General features: G+C 41.0%; 1 protein-coding gene across 1 annotated transcript in view; it reads right to left on the bottom strand.

Annotated features, from left to right (window-relative positions):
• The window catches only part of RTF1 (RTF1 homolog, Paf1/RNA polymerase II complex component), a 52,093-nt gene that overhangs the window by 34,292 nt on the left and 3,883 nt on the right, over window positions 1-13,918 (bottom strand). The window contains exon 2 of the mRNA XM_025919714.2: window positions 4,971-5,081. Within this exon, the coding sequence (XP_025775499.1) occupies window positions 4,971-5,081 (111 nt within the window). The remainder of the gene's footprint in view (window positions 1-4,970; window positions 5,082-13,918) is intronic.

Below are 13,918 nucleotides of genomic sequence, written 5' to 3'. Positions count from 1 at the left end.
AAAAAATAATACACAAGCATATTCTCTTTCATTAAATTTAGGTTTTCCTCCCTGCAAAGATACTATATGCGAAACATCTACTACGCCCTCCCTACTTGCACCTTACACTTAATGTGTAACGTGCCCACTATTTTCTGCATAGGAAATGTCCATAACTTCTCTTTATCCCCCCTGCCCCCACACCTTCCCCTGCCCCAGGTCAATTAGCTAGGTACTTTCAGGCTCTAAAGTCAGGGCATGTCTCTTCTTATAACAAACCACCCATTAACCTTCTAACTCAGTTGTTCTTGACCGGTTTTCTGTCCTAGCAAATCTGAGGAGACCGACATACTTCTATCTGTATTCATGGCTTACTAATGACAATAAATAATAAAAGAGATGGAAGGGGAGAAACGATGGGAGATGTATTTAAAAAAAAAAACTCCAGAGTAGCCTCTGGTACAGAGTTCAGATCATAGGCTCCCCACCTGAGAAATGCCACTCTAACAATCAAATTTCAAAAAGGCTAGGTCATAAGGATGTAAGTGCCATAGCAGAAATCAGAAGACATAGTAAATTAGTTTAGTATGTGAAGTAATACAAAGATGTATAAATATTTATTGTGAGAGAGGGAAAAATAAGAGGCTCCATCTCAAACTTCACATTCTAAGGATCTCTCAGAAGTCCCCTACCAACCTTAGAATATCTTTAAGGCAGCCATAAATCTGAGTTCACAGTAATACCACTGAGTTTTCCAGTAGTTGTCAGGATTTTTAAAATATATATTTTAATCTTTTTGGACAGTCTGCTTAACTGTCCAAAATAACGAAATACTCACCCTAACTTTGAGGTGATCTGTGCTAAGCTATTAGCTTGGGTGAAAGACTGATGATAATGCAAAGCAAAGTGGCACCTTTCAGAATGACTATGTTATAGAGGCTGCTATTCCCAGTGGGGTGGGGGAGAAAGTGAATGGAGTAGAGTTGCCAGCAGCAGGTGGGCCTGGGACCCGGAGGCAACAGCAAGAATTAAGAACTTTGTGAGGGAAAGTCACTCAAAGTTTCATTCCCCACTGAGCAGGGGGCAGCTTGTGTCTCGGCTTTTTCTCTAATAAGTGCATAAATTGTTGGGTAGCATTCTAAGGTGAGGACATTCAGACTTGGTTAAGGAGCTGTGAATGACAAAGGGAACCATAAGCTGTAAAGGTTTTTATAGACGCTGGATGACTCTAGTAAACGTTTTGGACTCCTCTAATGCAGTGGGGTTGACACAGACTCTACCCTCCCGGTAGAAGCAGTTAAAAAGGATAAGGGGACTCCCTACAATAAGTGCATACCTGGGACTCTGATCTAAGACAGGAATATGGAGAACCAAATACCTCAAAGGATAGTTATTGCTTGTATCTTAAGAAAATGCAAAGACCAAAAACATATTACAGGGTATTCCAGACTCAACACGAATTCAAACTTCACAGGATATTGTCAGGGGGGTGGGGAGTGGAGGTGGGGGACAGACTCACAGAAGCTGACTTTTGAAACAGGAAAAATAAAACTAGTTGATGTAGGAAGAGTGGGAAAAGGAATTATTTCAGGATTTTCCTGTACTGTCTAAATATTTTTTAAGAAAAATGAAAAAGCAAAAACTTATTTCAAAGAGCCCACTGCTTTTCTAACAGATTTATTTTACCAATTTGAGAGGAATTATAGTTCCACCATTAAAAATAAACAGAAAAAACTCACACTCACTACCTCTTGCTGTGGAAAACAATTTTAGGTCTATTAAATTATTTAAGATTAAGAGAACTTAACTACAGTTGACCAGAATGCAATCATTCCTAATTTAACATAGTTATGGCACTGGTAAACACTGTTCTGTTAATTAAACTTCATTATAATAAAAACATGTTTTACTTTAGTGGAACTTTAAAACAAAGTAAGTACTCCATTAAAAATATTTCCTAGCAGAAAGCAGGAAAAAACCTCTCTGACCTCAGCCGCAGCAATTTCTTACTTGACACATCTCCAAAGGCAATGGAATTAAAAGCAAAAATGAACTATGGGGACCTCATGAAGATAAAAAAGCTTCTGCACTGCAAAGGAAACAATAAAAACTAAAAGGCAACCGACAGAATGGGAAAAGATATGTGCAAATGACATATCAGACACAGGGCTAGTATCCAAAATCTATAAAGAGCTCACCAAACTCCACACCCGAAAAACAAATAATCCAGTGAAGAAATGGGCAGAAAACATGAATAGACACTTCTCTAAAGAAGACAACCAGATGGCCAACAGGCACATGAAGAGATGCTCAATGTCGCTCCTCATCAGGGAAATACAAATCAAAACCACACTGAGATATCACCTCACGCCAGTCAGAGTGGCTAAAATGAACAAATCAGGAGACTACAGATGCTGGAGAGGATGTGGACAAATGGGAACCCTCTTGCACTGTTGGTGGGAATGCAAACTAGTGCAGCCGCTCTGGAACACAGTGTGGAGGTTCCTCAAAAAATGAAAAATAGAACTACCCTATGACCCAGCAATAGCAGTGCTAGGAATTTACCCAAGGGATAAGGGATACAGGAGTACTGATGCATAGGGGCACTTGTACCCCAATGTTTATAGCAGCACTCTCAACAATAGCCAAATTATGGAAAGAGCCTAAATGTCCATCAACTGATGAATGGATAAAGAAATTGTGGTTTATATATACAATGGAATACTACTTGGCAATGAGAAAGAATGAAATCTGGCCTTTTGTAGCAACGTGGATGGAACTGGACAGTGTTAGGCTAAGTGAAATAAGTCATACAGAGAAAGACAGATACCATATGTTTTCACTCCTATGTGGATCCTGAGAAACTTAACAGAAGACCATGGGGAAGGGGAAAAAGAAAAGTTAGAGAAGGGGGGAGCCAAATCATAAGAGACTCTTTTTTTTTTTTTAATTTTTTTTTTAACGTTTATTTACTTTTGAGACAGAGAGAGACAGAGCATGAATGGGGGGAGGGTCAGAGAGAGAGGGAAACACAGAATCAGAAGCAGGCTCCAGGCTCCGAGCTGTCAGCACAGAGCCCGACATGGGGCTTGAACTAGTGAACCACGAGATCATGACCTGAGCCGAAGTCGGACACTTAACCGACTGAGCCACCCAGGCGCCCCCATAAGAGACTCTTAAAAACTGAGAATAAACTGAGGGCTGATGGTGGGTGGGAGGGAGGGTAAAGTGGGTGATGGGCATTGAGGAGGACACCTGTTGGGATGAGCACTGGGTGTTGCATGGAAACCAATGTGACAATAAATTTCATATTAAAAAAAAAATATTTCCTGGGGTGCCTGGTGGTTCAGTCCGTTAAGCGTCTGACTCTTGATTTCAGCTTAGGTTATGATCTCATGGTTCAGCAGATTAAGCCCTGAGTCTGCCTCTGCGCTGAAAGTATGCAGCCTGCTTGGGATTCTCTCCCTCCCTCTCTCTCTGCCCCTCCCTTGTGCTCTCTCTAGTTCTCGCTCTCTCCCAAAATAAATAAGTAAACTTAAAAAATATATACATTTTCCTAGACTGCAGGGTTTGAGATTCAACAGAAAGGGGGTATCTGGCCTCTCTCCAGGAAATTACTAAAAGGAACAAAGTACTTACTTACTTTATTTATTTATTATGATAGAGACAGAGCGTGCACATGCGAGTAGGGGAGAGGAGCAGAGGGACAGAGAATCTTAAGCAGGCTCCACACTCATCATGGAACCAGATGCAGGGCTCAATCCCACGACTCTGGGATCATGACCTGAGTCACACTCAAGAGATGGGACACTCAACCAAATGACATACCCAAGGACGCCTGAAAAAAAATATTTTAAATCAAAAGAGGAACATGTAGGAGGGCTTCAAAGAACTTTCCCCTTGTCTCTCTCTTCCATTAAAGTTCTAGATCTTTAGGGGCGCCTGGGTGGCGCAGTTGGTTAAGTGTCCGACTTCAGCCAGGTCACGATCTCGCGGTCTGTGAGTTCGAGCCCCGCGTCGGGCTCTGGGCTGATGGCTCAGAGCCTGGAGCCTGTTTCCGATTCTGTGTCTCCCTCTCTCTCTGCTCCTCCCCCGTTCATGCTCTGTCTCTCTCTGTCCCAAAAATAAATAAACGTTGAAAAAAAAAATTTTTTTTAATAAAAAAAAAAAGTTCTAGATCTTTTAGGGCTTTTTTTGGTGGTAGACAGTTTGGGAAAGTCACCTTGGTTTAAACAATGAACAGCTGGATTTTCTTCCTTAAAAGTTACAACCACTACTCTGAGGGCATCAATTCAATCCATCCAAAGAAAACTTATCTTGCTAAAGTATTTCCCACTAACATATGGCATTCTTTTTTTTCTTTTTTTTAGTAGGCTCCACACCCAACGTGAGGCTCAAACTCACAACCCTAGGATTAAGAGTTGCATGCTCTGCCAACTGAGCAAGCCAGGTGCTCCTAACATATGGCATTCTTGACAGAATTTCTCTTCCAGGGGGGCTCAGTCAGTTAAACGTCCAACTCTCGATTTTGGTTCAGGTCATGATCCCACAGTTAGTGAGAGTGAGCCTTACACTGGGTTCTGAGAGCACAGAGCCTGCTTGGGATTCTCCATCTCTCTCTGCCCCTCCCCTGCCTGCAAGCAGGCGCATGTGTGCATTCTCTCTCTCTCAAAATAAATGAATATCTAAAAAAAAAAATAATGTCTTTTCTAACACGAACATGGAAAGAAAAAGTTGAAATAAATAAATATAAATAATAAAATAATAAATAAAATAAAATAAAATAAAATAAAATAAAATAAAATAAAATAAAACAAAACAAAGAGATGAACACTAACAGGCTGTGCCTCTTCTTTTGCAACAGGGCTAGAAATAAGCAAGTAAACAATGGCCACATGTGCTCTGTAGAGGGGCCCACTAGGTAAATGACAGTACAAATCAGGACCCTCAAATACCACTCAGTCTCTGGGGCCAAGCCCCTGCACACCCACCTCATCATCGCTGTTGGACGTCTCAGAGTCTGAGGAGGCTGCAGGCTGACTCACAGGTGGCTCTTTCTCCTCGGAATCACTGCGCTTCCGCTTTGCCAGGGACAAAAGCTCCTAACAGGGCAGAAGTAGACACATGAATTTTGTTCAACAGAGAAAAACATTCAAGGACAAGAAATGCCCACCTTCCCTAGATCTCTTCTACCTCTTTGTGCTTTCCATCGAAAAATGTCACCATGGGAACTTTTACCACACAAACAGACTAAGTGCCAGTATTCCTAAGCATTAAAGAAATGTTTTCAAAAATCTGCCCCTTTCTTCTCAATGGGAAATGTATGTCTGAAATGGAAAAGTGACTAGAAAACTGAACTGGAGGGTACCCCCAAATTGCAACCTGCTACATAAGCACCAATTCTGAGGAACTGATAGAAGAACCATGTTTTCAAAGGTAATCTGCTCATTGATCTTACTGGTATAGCTAACTAATACTCAAAGCATCCTCTTACTGTAATTCATGGGAAAATTAGCATTTGTGGGCTGTTCTGAATAAGCTGACAAACTCCAAGGTTCTAAGATCATTTCTTATTTTGAATGCTTGAATCAGAAAAAACGAGGTATATTTTTGGTGTTTAATCCCAAGTCTGATAACAAGCAGTAAGTGTGCTGGCTTCTACATGAGAATCCTAATTTGATAACCCAAATGTTTCCATTCACCACCTCTGCCTTGTCCTGGTCATTGTGACAGATTAGAAGGGGAAGGATGTGCCAATAAGTGTGATGGCTACAACCAGAATTTGCTCTCTTACATGGTTCCTTTCTCCAGTTACTTCTTGCCAACTCAGACCAGTCACCCAAAAATGCCACAAAAGGAAATTTCTGTTTCTTGATCTCTGTAATATCAGTACCAGTCCAATGTTATACTGTACTTACTTGGCGTCAGGTGCTTTTCTAAGTATCTAACATTTAATACGACAACCTTGAGGTAAGTTCTTTTATCATTCCCATTTGAAGATAAAGAAACCAAGCAACAGCAAGGGTTAAGTAACTTACCCAGGTAACACAGCTAGTACATGAGAGAGCCAGGATTCAAACTAGTGGAAGATAGAATCCTAGCTCCTAATTCAGTCAAGGTCTACCAGTCTAAAACATTTTTTCCCTTCTGCCAAAAAAAGAGAAAAATACAACTAATAAATATTAGCAGTATTATTTCCTGATGATGATGGTGCTATACAATTATACGTCAAGTGCAAAGATGGATATTAAAATAATAGACTGCTACAAAGTATCTATTTTCTTCTTCCAGTCTCTTTCTATTTTAGGAGTATACTCTCCTTGGCCAGAATGAGAAAATGACCTTCTCAGATTAACAGCTGACCCGCTCTCTTCTTCATATGCAGTCATGAAATGTTACTCTTCTCATTTCATTAACGAGAGCTAGCATACCAACTTTATGAAAAGACTGAAGATCGTAAGAACATTCTACTTATTCACTCCAAAATAGTAACTTCTATTTACCAAATGCAAATTACAGAAATATGTGTATGTGTTTATGGTCTTTTAAAAAACTTGAGGGGGTGCCTGGCTGGCTCAGTCAGTGGAGCAAGTGACTCTTGATCTCGGGGTTGTGAGTTCGAGCTCCACACTGGGTGGAGAGATTACTTAAAAATAAAATCTTTAAAAAAATTAAAAACTTGAGATATAATTTACATAAAGTACACTTTATCCTTTCTTAGGTATACTATGAATTTTGACAAATACTTACAGTTTAACCACTCCCACAATCAAGATATAGGGCAGTTCCATCATTCTCACAAATATGGCTGTGATTTGCATTTGGTCAATTGGAGTTACAGTTTTGGTGTTAAAAAAAAAAAAAGACTGGGGCGCCTGGGTGGCGCAGTCGGTTAAGCGTCCGACTTCAGCCAGGTCATGATCTCGCGGTCCGTGAGTTCGAGCCCCGCGTCAGGCTCTGGGCTGATGGCTCAGAGCCTGGAGCCTGTTTCCGATTCTGTGTCTCCCTCTCTCTCTGCCCCTCCCCCGTTCATGCTCTGTTTCTCTCTGTCCCAAAAATAAATAAACGTTGAAAAAAAAATTAAAAAAAAAAAAAGACTGTTCTTTCAGGAAATTAATGCTCTTTTCAGGAAATTACTGCTCTTTATATCCTTTCCTCCATCCCACAACAACCACAGACCTGTTTTCTGACCCTACAGACAGATCTACCCATTGTAGAATATCATATAAATAGAATCATATAGTATATAGCCTTTTGAGTCTGGCTTCTTTACTTAGCAAAATACATTTGATATTCACCCGCGTGGCGGTATATATCAATAGTTTATTTCTTTTTATTGTTAAGGAGTATTCCATCATTGTGGGTGTACCACAGTTTATTTACCAGCTGAAAAACATTTGGGTTGTTTCCATTTTGGTGTAATTCATGTTCATATACAGGTTTTTGTGTAAATGTAAGTTTTTATTTTACTTGGGTATATACCTAGAAGGGGGATTTCTGAGTTACATGGTAATTGGCAGATGGCCTCTACTATTATCTCCCTTGCCACATTACCTTAATGCAAATTTATAAAATTCAGAAAGATTTCTGATAAGTTATCTCTTTCCTGAGGTTCACAAATGCACTAGAAATCTGTTTTAACACCAACTCACTATAACAGGGATTTGGATACCTAGCAATCAAATCCTACCTTGAAACATTAACTATTACAAGCGGCAGGCATCCATTAAAAGTTACTGTAACTAAAGTGTTAAAATGTTAATACTGCCTTCCTGTTAAAGAAGTTCCACTCTAGAGGCGCCTGGGTGGCTCAGTAGGTTGGGCGGCTGACTCTTGGTTTTGACTTGGGTCATGATCTCATGGTTCGTGAGTTCAAGCCTGGCATCAGGCTCTGTGCTGTCAGTGTGGAGCCTGCTTGGGATTTCTCTCTCTCCCTCACTCTCTGCCACTCCCATGGTAGAGTTTATGCTCTTTCATCAACAAACAATTGCATCTGATAGACACAGTCCCTCTTCTCCTAAGACATTCAATACCATATTAACAATAGTATGGGGACAGCAAAGACCTTCCTGACAGTGTGAAAGACACCCTTTCCACAAGTTAAGAACTGCACAAGAAGTTAATGGGGGAGCACATGTCAAGGCTACTCTACAATTAAGTCCCTTAGTCTACTGAGGGCTTGTCAAGTACAGCTCAACAGACCAAGGTGCAACAGAAAGTCTTTCCAACGTGCATACGTGAAGAGACCATCATCAGATTTACTACTTGTAGGGGATGATGGATCCAACACATGGACTTGAAAAAGCCAATCTAAAACTGATTCATGCACATGCATGGGTCCAGCTGCAGCTCTCTCTTGCCAGCCCGATTCAACTGTACCACGCTGGTTGAGATGTTTCTGTGTGTCCAGTGGTTCTTTTTCACCACTGCCCCTGTGTTTCATCTCATCCAGTGAAAACCTTCCGACTTATCACAGTATTTGTCTAAGGGGATGGCAGTCAGGGGTGCTAGCATGTAATATCAAGTTTAAGATGAACTAAAGATCTGCTTAAATTAAGGCCAATGCCCAACATAGTATACGTATGGCTGTGCAGGATACCACATCTGGCCTCCAGAGCAGTTTCCTCAACTTGCTTAAAAGCGATATTTAACATTAAATCAGATTGCCAAAACCAAGACACTAAAATAAAGTAAGTCTAACTGCACTAACGTAATGTTTATTAAAATAGCACCATTCCGGTTAAGATTAGAATTCTAATCCATCAATACATGAAGGCTCGTAAACCTTAAGATTTCATTCCCCAACTCCATCACTCACACTGCACTTTTTGTGATGTTATGCTGGGATCGATCAGTAATAAAGCAACTTAGCTCTCTCTTACTTACTTAAAGGAAATTAAATCTCCTCTCTTTAATCAAATCTCCCATGATCACATGAAAGTGGGATACATAGTCTGCACCCCACAAGTGAGAATAAAAGCCTACAGGGATAAGCCTCAGAGGTTTTTATGGCTAATTAGCATGCTGAACTCTTTCTCACTTATTCATTCCACAAATATAACTACTGTAAATAATTACTACCGGCTAGTGTGACCAAACATCTTGGTTTGCTCAGGACTGTCGTGGTTTTAGCACTGCAAATCCTGAAAACTCTAGGAAATTCCTCAGTTCCAGGCAAACAGGGACAAATGATCACCCTATTACGAGTACCTATTATGTACCACCAAGCCCTGTAGACAGTCATCAAAAAAGACGGGGCACCTGGATGGCTCAGTCGGTTAAGCGTCCAACTCTGGCTCAAGTCATGATCTCATGGTTCCTGAGTCCGAGTCCTACATCGGGCTCTCTGTTGTCAGCACAGAGCCTATTTCAGATCTTCTGTCCCCTTCTCTGCACCTCCCCTGCTCTCTCTCTCGCTCTTGCTCTCTCTCAAAAATAAGTAAACATGAGGGGCGCCTGGGTGGCGCAGTCGGTTAAGCGGCCGACTTCAGCCAGGTCACGATCTCGCGGTCCGTGAGTTTGAGCCCCGCATCGGGCTCTGGGCTGATGGCTCAGAGCCTGGAGCCTGTTTCCGATTCTGTGTCTCCCTCTCTCTCTGCCCCTCCCCCGTTCATGCTCTGTCTCTCTCTGTCCCAAAAATAAATAAATGTTGAAAAAAAAAATTTAAAAAAAAAAAAAAAAAAATAAGTAAACATGAAAAAAAATTTTTTTTTTAAGATATATAGTCCTTGACCTCGTGGAATTTAAAATTGAGTGAGGGAGACAGACAATAAACAAGAAACAATTCACTATATCTTATGATAAGTGCTAAGAAGAAAGTGAATCAAGTGAATGGGGAATGTATCAAGATACGGTGATCTGTGGAGGCTTCTCTGAGGCAATGGCATTTAGGCTGAGACTAGAAACTCTGAAAGAGGAAAGAGAGGGGCAGTTTTCTGGACAGAGATCTCCAGATGGAATAGCTAAGGCCCTGAAGCTGGCAACAGCTTGGTGTATTTGAAGAACTGAAAGAGAACCAGTGTGACTGGAGCTTAGCAGGCAACGGGGAGAATGGAGTAGGGCTGGTGAGAGGTAAAAAGAAACCAGATCATTTCAAGGTTTATAAAGCAGTATCAGGAGCATGCATCTTATCTGAAGGCAATGGGGAGCCATCAAATTGTTTCAGGGGGAGTAACCATCTTCAGACGGTTTTTAAAAGAGCACTCTAAATGACAGAGGAACAGACCAGAGGGGCCAGGGTGGAAGTGCAGGAAGGAGTCAGAAGGAATCCAGAGCAGTGTCATCAGAGTGGATGGTGACCTGGATAAGGACAGGGAGAAGAGGGAGGACTAGAAAGATACTGAGGGAAGAGTGGTAATTCACACAGGTTTAAATTTGCAATGCTAATTCTTATTCTTTCTTTCCTATCAAAACTGTAGGTAGAATAAGATTCCAATGGTGGACACTGGTTTACTTTTCAGGAGTAAGAAATGGAGCCATTGTGTGTATGTATGTTTTTGAGACAGGGAGGTATTTCTGGTTTGTTGGAAGTGTTTCAACAAGCATCTACCATTTTTTTTTTTAAGGATCTACTATTTTTATTGAAAGAAAACAAATCAAAACAACGAACATATACACCAAAACCCTTCTGAAGTAATTCCAAAGTGGTAGTATAACAATCCTTTATGTTTCTCATGATTGGCACTAAATGTGGCAACGTATCCTTCATATTTCCAGCCAAGTAATTATAACTGTAGATAAAATACTGAGTTCCATATATGTCCACAATGTTATAAAACTGACAAAATCACTTTTCAGCCTGTTCAAAATGTACATTAAAAAAATTCTATTGTCACTTGTTCTTATCTAGTTCCCTCTTCTAATATACTTTCTAAGTAATGCACATTTCTTCTACCCCTTAAAGGGATATTAGTATTAAATCAGAGGGGTTGGAGCAAGAACTCCCAAACTGACACTATCTCCGGTCTCTAACTCTTCTGTAACCAGAAAAGTCAAAAAACTTTCCGCCATGGATATGCCAAGAAGCATTTGCATATTTAACAAAGGTTTATTAAGTGCCTACTCTGTGTCAGGCAGGCATTAATATTATTATTTTTAAAAATCTTCTCTTTAGTGGCACCTGGGTGGCACAGTTGGTTGAGCGTCTGACTCTTGATTTCAGCTCAGGTCATGATATCTCAGTTTGTGGGTTCGAGCTCCACATCAGGCTCTGTGCTGACAGTGCAGAGTCTGCTTGGGATTCTCTCTCTCCCCCTCCCTGCCAGCCCGTGTACATGCTCTCTCTCTCAAAACAAATAAACTAAAAAAACAAAAACAAAAACAAAAACAAAACAAAAACCCAAAAACCTGGAGAGACAGGAATATAGAGAAGATTTTTTAAAATGTTTATTTATTTATTATGAGAGTGGGGGAGGGGCAGAAAGAGAGGGAGAGACAATCCCAAGCAGGCCCCACGCTGTCAGCACAGAGCCCAACGCAGAGCTGGAACCCATGAACCTCAAGATCATGACCTGAGCTGAAGTTGGATGCTTAACTGACTGAGCCACCCAGGGGCCCCTCCAGCTTTTTTTTTTTAACGTAGGCTCCATGTCCAACATGGGGTGCAAACTCATCACCCCAAGATCAAGAGTCATCACCCCAAGATCAAGAGTCGCGTGCTCTACCGACTGAGCCAGTCAGGCCCCAAGCACACATTATTTTCAACTACCCACTTGACATTTCCACTTAAATATCTCACAGACAACTTTAATCTCTACATCCAAGAATGAATCCATTTCTTCACCTTTTTTTTTTTTTAACGTTTATTTATTTTGAGAGAAATAGAGAGAGAAAGAGTGTGCCCACGCAAGTTGGGGGAGGGGCAGAGAAGGGGAGAGGATCCAAAGTGGGCTCTGCACTGACAGCAGAGCGTCCCATGCGGGGCTCGAACTCACAAACTGTGAGATCATGACCTGAGCCAAAGATGGACGCTTAACCAACTGAGCCACCCAGGCACCCCCCATGCTCGCTATCTTTAAACCTGCTCTTTCCCAAGGTTCCCCATCTCAGGCCAGAACCTCCTCTTCCTCACCTTCAACATTCAATCATCAAGTCCTCTCATTTTATCCTTAATATTACGTCCAATCAAATCTCCTTTCTGCTGTCTCTGTAAGTACCATACCAGTACAAGTCAAGCATTCATTTAACAAACATCGACAGGGTATCTGCTGCATACCAGGCACTGTCTTAGGTGCAGGAATACTACAGTGAACAAATCACCTTGCCTACCTGGAACTTCCATTCTAATTGAACTTCTGCTCTACACCGTCTCTCACCTGAACTCCTCTCTCTACCACCTAACTGGTGTCCCTTCTCTAGGTTACTCTCCACATAACAGCCTGGGGAAACTTTTTAAAAGACGAATCTGAACACCTCTTCTGGCTTAAAATCCTTCAGTGATTTCTCATTACCCTCAGAAGCAAGTCCAAAGTCCTTAAAGTTGCCAACATGGCCCTACCAACAACTTTAAAACTTTTTAACCTCAGCCCACTGTAAGATCAATGATACCTCATGAGCCAGTATATACAAGAAACATAGGTTTCAGAAAACAATACTCCTTTTTACTAAGTCTGACACATGGTGCTTTCTTTTTTAAAAAATTTTAGTTTTTAAAAGTTAGTATCTATACCCAACATAGGGCTCAAACTCACAACCCAAGATCAAGAGTCATGTGCTCTACTGACTGAGACAGCTAGGTAACCCTGATGTTTTCTATTTGATTCAATTTCATTTTCATTTTTAATGCTGGTTGTGATTCATTAAACTGACTTTTCCATCTTCAAAGGGTCCAAATAGAGACTACTGCGGCTTCATTTGTACCTTCTCTCTCCAACTTGTTATATTCCAGTCACTGTGTGTTTCTTTCAGTTTCATTAGGGTGCTAGGTCCTTCCTGCCCCAGTGCTTCTGTGCATGCTGGTCCCTCAACCATGAACACTCAACATGTCTCTGTGCTCTTTGGTCTCCTAATCTTTTCCTTAACACATATTCCAGGTCTCAATTTAACTGTTACTCCCTCCAGGGTCACACTCTCACAATATCCTTGCTCTTCCCTCATAGCCTCTAGCAAAACTGAGGAAGTGACTCTCTGAGTGAGCAGTGTTTGCCCTGCCACAGGCTCAGCCCTGCCCTCCCCTCTCCTCTCCTCTCCTCTCCACTCCTCCCATACCCCCACCCCTCCCACCCCCCACCTTTCTCTAAACTCCCTGAAGGTGGAAACTGTTTCCGTTTTGTTCACCCAGTAATTGCTCTGGTGCCTAGCACTGTCTAGCACATTTATTGAAAGATAAACAATCTCTGCCCTTGAGGAACTTACAGTCTAGGAAGGGAGCAATATGTAGTACGCCAACAGATTTGGGGGTGAAAGATCTGTTTTGAATTTTTCTTAAAAGCCTCTCTGTTAAAGCTCCCATGGGACTCTACCTTCTCTGCACACAAAAGGTGAGTGAAATTAGCAAAGGAGTTACATCAAGCTGAATGCAACACTATGACACAAATTAAAAAACTTCAGTAGTCAACAGTGACACTTCTCACAAGTTCTTCATCCTAGACTTCTACCAAATTCTGCTCTAATATAAAGAAGACTATATGAGAGGCACAACTTTTAAAGTTCCCAACTTTTATGGGGAAGGTTTACGGAAGGATACTTTATAACAATGGTATTTTTTTACATATGTCTAAAGATAACTCCTTAGAAAATACTTAGGGGCCTATTCTTTCAAAGACAAACTTAATTATTGCTACTTCAAGTATCATGAGCAGAGAAAAAGAGGACATGACAACATAATCACCATTTGAAACAAGAAAGGAAATTATGAAATAAAGCGTTCTAGTATGCATGTAGCTCAATTTTTTTTTTTCTTGAGAAAGGCAGAGTAAAGTTTTTATAAATACTGAGTTGT

This window comes from Puma concolor, chromosome B3, assembly GCF_028749965.1.
Source record: "Puma concolor isolate L17-30 chromosome B3, mPumCon1.1.hap2, whole genome shotgun sequence".
NCBI classification, from domain to species: Eukaryota; Metazoa; Chordata; class Mammalia; order Carnivora; family Felidae; genus Puma; species Puma concolor.
This window is presented reverse-complemented; position numbering and strand designations above follow the sequence as displayed.